Source organism: Mizuhopecten yessoensis, unplaced genomic scaffold (assembly GCF_002113885.1).
Source record: "Mizuhopecten yessoensis strain PY_sf001 unplaced genomic scaffold, ASM211388v2 scaffold6759, whole genome shotgun sequence".
Taxonomy (NCBI): Eukaryota; Metazoa; Mollusca; class Bivalvia; order Pectinida; family Pectinidae; genus Mizuhopecten; species Mizuhopecten yessoensis.
This window is the reverse complement of record NW_018406710.1, coordinates 681,702-689,302: the sequence shown is the minus strand read 5'-3', so window position 1 is coordinate 689,302 and position 7,601 is coordinate 681,702. Positions and strand designations below refer to the sequence as shown.

Here is a 7,601-nt window from a genome sequence, read left to right as displayed (position 1 = left end):
GCCGCTACAGAGGTCGCTTACTTCAGAAGTAAAAGTAAACTGTAAACTTCGGCCACTACAGAGGTCGCTTACTTCAGAAGTAAAAGTAAACTGTAAACTTCGGCCACTACAGAGGTCGCTTACTTCAGAAGTAAGATAAGGCTACGACCGCTACAGAGGTCGCTTATTTCCGAAGTAAGATAATAAGGCTACAACGGTCGCTACTTTAGAAGTAAGAGAATGCATGTGTGCAGAGGTCGCGTACTTCAGAAGCTAGATTAGGCTACGATCGCTGCAGAGGACGCTTATTTTAGAAGTAAAAGTAGGTCACATCACACTTATTTCAGACAAAATTCCCGGACACCATAGAGGAGATTTAATTTCGAAGTAAGAAAATTGTGCGTACAATTTAGAAGAAACAAATACCATGGCAAAAGCGACTCAAACAGGTTGAACAAACTATGAATCAGTAACCATACCAGACTATGATGTTCGTCCACTGGTCGCACGTGTGGTTTCAACTGCCTGCGGAAGAATTCGCTCAAGTTCCGATAATTGTTCAGATTTTCATCGGCAGCTTCGTCCAGGTCCACACCCCACAACCACACGTAGAACCCCAATAACGGTCGCCGGAGCACGGGGTGAAGGTTAAGCTGACTGACCTTGCCCCATGCCCTCGACATGAAGGTCAGAGGTAACTTCCGGTACAATTTTACCTGGAAGAGAAACCGATCAAAACGACACATTATCAGGTCATATAAATATACAGTAGAGGTAGGATGGTTTTATTTGTACTATAGGACGGCAATATGTTACATAATTATGCAATATTTAAAAAAAAATACACAACAGAAAAGATAATTATAATCTCAATATTTAAATTATATATTTATCGGCAGATCTCGTACATATACATTGAATTGGTATATTGCTCGTTTAAAATTGCGACTTCCATTTGCTCGTTGTATATTATTATTCTTTATCATGGGTTTCATGTCCTCGGTATAGTATCAGAGTAGAGCTTGGACTTTAAACAAAGAAGGGTGATACGTCCGAGGTTTTGCTTGTATTAACCTAAGGGTGAGAAATGAAAAAAATACATAAGGATAAAACGGACACAACTTTGACTGTCATTTCACTGGGATGTCATAACCTGGACACAGTAACATGACATTTGACCAGACTTTACAACAACACTCACTTCAAGCTGAACGTCAACATGAAAACACCAAGAACCAGCTTTAGGGAATTTGCTGTTCTACGTCTGGGGATAGAACACATACCTTCCTCGTCTCAACAGCACGGTGAGAGGACCAAACAACACAGTGTAAGGACCAGATAGCACGGTGAGAGGACCAAACAACACAGTGTAAGGACCAGATGACACGGTGAGAGGACCAAACAACACAGTGTAAGGACCAAACAGCACGGTGAGAGGACCAAACAACACAGTGCAAGGACCAAACAACACCATGAGAGGACCAAACAACACAGTGTAAGGACCAAACAGCACGGTGAGAGGACCAAACAACACAGTGTCGGGACCAAACAAGGCAATTTAGGGGACGAACAAAGCAATGTAAGGAACAACGGCTATGATATTAGTAATACACTACGAAGTGACAACAACAGAGAATACGCCATGTTCCATGGAATACCTTAAAATCACTGGGGCCTGTTCGTTTATGCGGAACAACCGGTTTGACCGATTATAAATGTAACAATTTCGGGTATAAATCCTGGCGGACCTGCAAATGTTTATGCAGGCCTTGCAAGGCTCTGTCAAGGCTCGCCTGAAAGCAGCATCAGATTGCTAGGTCCGACCTTATTTAATAAACGAACAACAGTGGTCCGACCGGTTTGACAGTTTAAACGAAAACGGCCAAGGTGGCAAGACAAAAGTACCGTCCAATGTTACAAGGCAAGCATGAAATCACCCAATAGTACACATAAAACACGTGACGTATAACCACCAAATTTAAAGACAAAATATAATAATTTATAGACAAATTAAACTAAATGTAAAGACAAAATAATCAATGCCAAACGTATAAAATAAAAAGATAAAATCGTCTAATAAAAAAATTAAATACAAAATCATACAATATACAGAAAAAAAATCATCAATGTAAACACAAAATCGTCAACGTAAAAGACAAGTCCACACTACAAGAACAAAATCGTCCAAAATAGACATATCCAATTCACATGGAAGGAAACACTCGGACAAAAAACACTCGTTATTTCAAGACAGATTTCAAAGTAAAGACAAAATAATAATGCAAGGCAAATGAATATACATCTATCACATGTGAGGACAGAAATATATCAGTATTGATTTCATTTCACACACGGGGAAAAATGGAAATTGAGGGGAATCCCCGGTTTCCGTTTAAACTGTTAAGTACACGTACCCTTCTATCATATTTTTTCCTGTAACTTCCGTGTCGCTTACGTCCATACCCATATTTCCCTGGCTTCCTCCCTGTTACGTGATTGTTCCTGTTACCCATCAGACGTTTCCACAATTCACGTTTTGACAAGTAGATGACGCGGTGTGTGAGGCTGTGAACGGTATCGCCCCCGTGGTGTCCTCTTATAATGAGCGCCATCGCCATTGTACTGTAAAACAGGGCCTGGTTGAGATGGTTCGATGGAGCGATAAACTGAGGCGAGGCAAGGAAAATTTCCCAAACTAAAACTATCATCGTGTCTTTGTCACTGCACTGTTTACAAGTATAAAAATCTGCGCACACGAGTTATCTGCGAGTTGCAAGACCTGTAGCTTGCTGGTATATTAAACTGAAAACAACGGGCATAAGGGAGTCAGCTGATATGGTTCAAGTCCAAGGTATATATAATTTATATTTATCAACACAACGTGGTACGAGGCAAGACGCGTTTGTTTGGATATAAAACACGTGTAGTTTTGTGACAACATTTTGTGTATTTTTATATTTCTACCAACTACATTTATCAGATGAATCATTCTTATCCTGTTCCATTTGGTGTTGCCAGGTTTTAAACTAGAAAATCTTGCAAAGCAAGTGTTTTTAAAAAAAAAATCCACGACTTCTGACTAAGTAAAAAAAAAATGGGATCAATCGATTTATTTGAGAAACGTTATACTTATATTTAAGCTGTCCTCGTGTGCTGGCGGGTTTTTTCTTCAGTGACACCATGTTCGGCTAAGTCGCATGGATTTGTTACATCTTAGATACTCCGAGGTATAAGAGATAATTTTCCTTCAAATCCAAATGCTTTACCAAGTCTCAGGGATTTGCAACGTTTTAAACAACATCTGTATTTCCTCACGTCATTAAAATATATTTTATGTCACAGGGGTTTGTAATGTTCTACATATTAACATGTTATTACAGACACGTACTTCGTATATATGCAAGGTAATCGATACATAATAAATTACGAACTCTGATACGTAAAACTGTGTTGATACATTAATTGTGACAGTGCGTTACAGGCCCCTGTGGGTGATACTTGGTATAAAGTTCGTTATCAGATAGGGTTGGTACGCGAGCAGGTTGTACTCTGACCCTGCGCCCACTGTACAACATACCAGCCATCGTGTGTCAACCATCGTTTGATATACACAAATACTGTGTACGTGGAAGTAAACTTTAAGAATTCATTAATGTTCTTGATAAGATGATACTATATCGTTTCCTTATACTAGAAATAACTTGTAAGTGATTCTTATCACTGCGGATAAGTAAAAGGGTATATTACGACAAGCCAACTTAATGTTTATTCAAAAAGCAAGAGCGATCTCTCCAGCACAAATACACACGTACATTACACACGTGGAGGCACGTCCTTAAATGACCTTAGCTGTTGATAGGACCTTAACCCCTATACAACCATAACCTGTATTTCATAAAAATTAGATAATGTATACAACATTTATCTTATGTACTCTAATAATTGTGTGAAATACAGGATCGGCATTGCTCACGGAATAAATGTTAAGTTAGCTTGCCAAAGTATAGTTTATATTATTACAACTATTAATTGAAACGGGTAAATATCCGGAATAAAGAATATCCGGATATCTGGACATTTCGGTATCCACGTGAACGAGGAGTATTTTGTTGAAATGTATTTTCGTACGTAGGTTATGTATTCTTTAAGGAGGGGGGGGGGGGAAATATCCGGAATAAAGAATTTCCGGATATCTCAGTGGACATTTCGGTATCCACGTGAGCGAGGAGCATTGTGTTGGGATGTATTTTCGTACGCAAGTAATGTATTCTTATGGGTAAAACTGCATCAATTATAATCGCGAAAATGTTTTTTCGACATTGAATAATAATTGAAATAAAGAAATACAAAGGATGTTATCTGACTCCGAGTTACTTCCCTTTTCAAGGTATTCATTGAATGTGTTTTCAAATACTAATACTTAAATTAATTTGCCCCGTGTTGGTTTAGGGTGTTTGGGTGGCGAAGTGGATAGCGCACTTGCAATTCACCAAGTCGACCGGCGTTCGATTCCCCGATCGGACGTGAAAAGGTATGGGGTCACCTGCACGACCACATGGGTTTTCTCCGGGTAATTGATCAGAAGTAAACAATACTTTAATCGTTTGTATCAAATGTGTCCTCGCTACTGACTTTTAGATCTACGGTCACGTCAATTTCGTTTCCTGCTTGCACTGTATCTAGATGTCAGGGCCCATGCGTTGAAATCCACGCCATATACAGTGTATACTTGAGCCAAAATCACCTGTAGACCACATGTAACGGAAAAGGTTGAAGTGTTCTTATACTTTGAAACAGGGACTTTGGACCGGTCGGATGTTGCATGATCGAACGAGTCGCGTGATTTTGACAGAGAAGGGCACATATAGAAATCAACACGTGGTCAACGTTATATTAAAGTACTAATGAATATGTATGCTTATTAACAAGAAATAAACATCGATGACATATATATTAATTAAAAGTATTTAGATGCTAGATCTACAGTCCAGCAAACAGCCAACCAAGCTTTAATCACACACGATGGCCTGTGTCGTTGCAGGCTACACCTTGAAGACTCCCGTGCCGTAGTAGGGAGAGGGCTGATAGAGGCTTCAAGCCTTTTGACAGTGTAGTATTCTTTTGTCAATAAAATTTGTTGAACTATATTACCGTGACACTGCCGAAAAATGTAAATATACTTTCTCAACTATTTTCCTGCTATAGCTCTGATACAAAATAAACGAAAGAATCTAAATCGTGCATTGCCATAATATTACAAAATAATCAAGATCAGAGTTCTGGGTGTAAAAATACGACGGCAGAACTCGAACCCTGACCCGATAATGAACTTTCCCTCTAAGCAACTGTGTAACATACGTCAATGGTTGAGTTACCAGGCCAAAATGGTTGTGTTACCAAGTCAATGTTTGTGTTACCATGTCAATGGTTGTGTTACCATGTCAATGGTTGTGTTACCAAGGCAATGGTGGTACTAAGGTCGAATCATACAAGAGTGATATCTTAAACAAAATCAAGGGGAGGTTACTGTATGTACGAACAGTAAAGTGGAACTCTCTATCGTTTTGCCTAAACTGGAGCAGGCATCCTTAAGGATTCCGAACCACTGTCCACTGCCAAAAGCTTAAAGTATGCATCTAAAACGTCCCTTCCGGTATGGCCGTAGAAAGTTTTTTTATGAAAAGAAAGCGATACATTGCCGAATTTCAACCTATATTTATATATCAAAGGTACAAGCGTTTGTAATTTAGCACATGTCCTAGTTTCAGCAGGTTAATTTGTAAAGGTGTTTTGCCAGACTATAAAATCGCAATTCTCCTCTTTCAAACAATTTAGATAGCCTTACACAGCATTAAACGTTACTCCGAGAAGGATGGAGCTACGTACGGGAAGCTACGTGTACCAGACATGATGGACAATGTGTTCTGTACGGAGGGCCACTTTGACCTCTTTTCAACGTGGAGGTCTGATCTTTTTTAAACTTACGTCGTCTTAATATAGTTATAAGTTAAAAAAAATAGTGAGTTACATGCAAAATCTGAACTAAACCCCTAGTGTGGGCAGACCCCTATCGAAAATAAACTTCGGCTGAAACCCAACCTTTCACCTGTCCGATTTTATCAACAGTAACACGTTCTGATAATTTCATAACATTTTAAATCCTGAAAAAATAATGGCTGGAAGTTGTGTATTGTATATACCACGAAGTATTGTGATTTGGTGTTGATTTTAATTCATCCTAAATGATGTGTTGCAAAGAAATTATCTCACGTTCGTCTGTGCTGACATAGAGTGCACCACAACCCCGGCGTGATTGTGATCAGGGTAGATACTGGAAAATAAGAGAAGAGACGGGACATTATCTAACAAAGTACTGTTATAAGTTTCATTAATACATAGATAGGGGACAAGTATGTCATTTGCGTGTCTCAAACCTTTCATTAAGTTTTGAGATTTTTACTTCTTTAAACGTTATTTGTAATTACTATAAGAATGGCGTTTAAACTAAAAAAAACATATACAAGTAACCATCATTCGCCCTGAAATGACCGTCGCTGTTGTTGGACACAACCAACCTCGCGATACCAATATAGACTCGTCACTACAAATTGGAAAAGGGATGGGTTTAAACTTTGATAATGTGCGGACGCTATCAAAAGATGACATGAACTTGATCAGGGCTCAATGAGTTGCTAACCTGTTACTGTTATTGACTGATACCTTGAAAGGACCGTATACTGAAGCATTGTCTGTTTTATAAGTATGATAATAATAATAATAATTCGAGGTTCTTATATACCGCTTCATCACACCCTAATTCGTATGTCGTCTCAAAGCGGTTCACAAACGCGCACAACCAAACAACAACGACTCGGCTTTGCAAACTAGAAAAGGGATGGACGTAGAGTGTGATATAAGTATGCGGACGCTATCGACTGATGACATGAACTTGATCAGGGGTAAATAAGTTGCTGCCCTGTTGCTGTTATTGACCGATACCCTGAAAGGACCGTACTAAAGCATTGTCAGCTTACATTGTTAAATGTTCTTTAAATATTATGTTTTCCTTTAATCCGTAAAATTGATATTCATTGTTATTTGTCATACTGCAAAGAAAAATGTTGCACGCTGATTGGTCGAATTGCCAAGGTACCTGAAGCTATGGAATCTAGGTCAAAACGGCCTCACTGTAAAAACGGCCCTAGTTGAAACGGCCCTACTTATTAAATCTTGTTATACAATTTGATTGGATTTTAAATGAAGTTAGCAACCTGTAACAGATAAAGTTAAGACATAAGTACGTGTATGACAAGTACGTGTAGTTATCATTTATATAAATTTAAATAAATTGCTCAGTATAACGGGACGTATATATATATGAACTTTGATGTATATTTCAATATTTCAATACAGCCAATTTATTCAAATATACATCAATGTTCATATATATATACGTCGCATTATACTTTGCTTTTTGATATGTATTCGATCGCAACATGTGGTTTTAAGTGAACCCATATCTCTGAAATTGTAGTATATTTATGTATATATATATGAACATTGATGTATATTTGATTAAATTGGCTGTATTGAAATATCTAAATATACATCAATTGGTATGG

General features: G+C 38.3%; 1 protein-coding gene across 1 annotated transcript in view; it reads right to left on the bottom strand.

The window, feature by feature from the left end:
• The window catches only part of LOC110452597 (phosphatidylserine decarboxylase proenzyme, mitochondrial-like), a 12,946-nt gene extending 9,506 nt beyond the window's left edge, over window positions 1-3,440 (bottom strand). The window contains exons 1-3 of the mRNA XM_021501229.1: window positions 3,109-3,440; window positions 2,394-2,781; window positions 459-695 (exon numbers count right to left, since the gene is read on the bottom strand). Of these exons, the coding sequence (XP_021356904.1) occupies window positions 459-695; window positions 2,394-2,687 (531 nt within the window). The 5' untranslated portion in view covers window positions 2,688-2,781; window positions 3,109-3,440. The remainder of the gene's footprint in view (window positions 1-458; window positions 696-2,393; window positions 2,782-3,108) is intronic.
• Window positions 3,441-7,601: the final 4,161 nt, after the last annotated feature.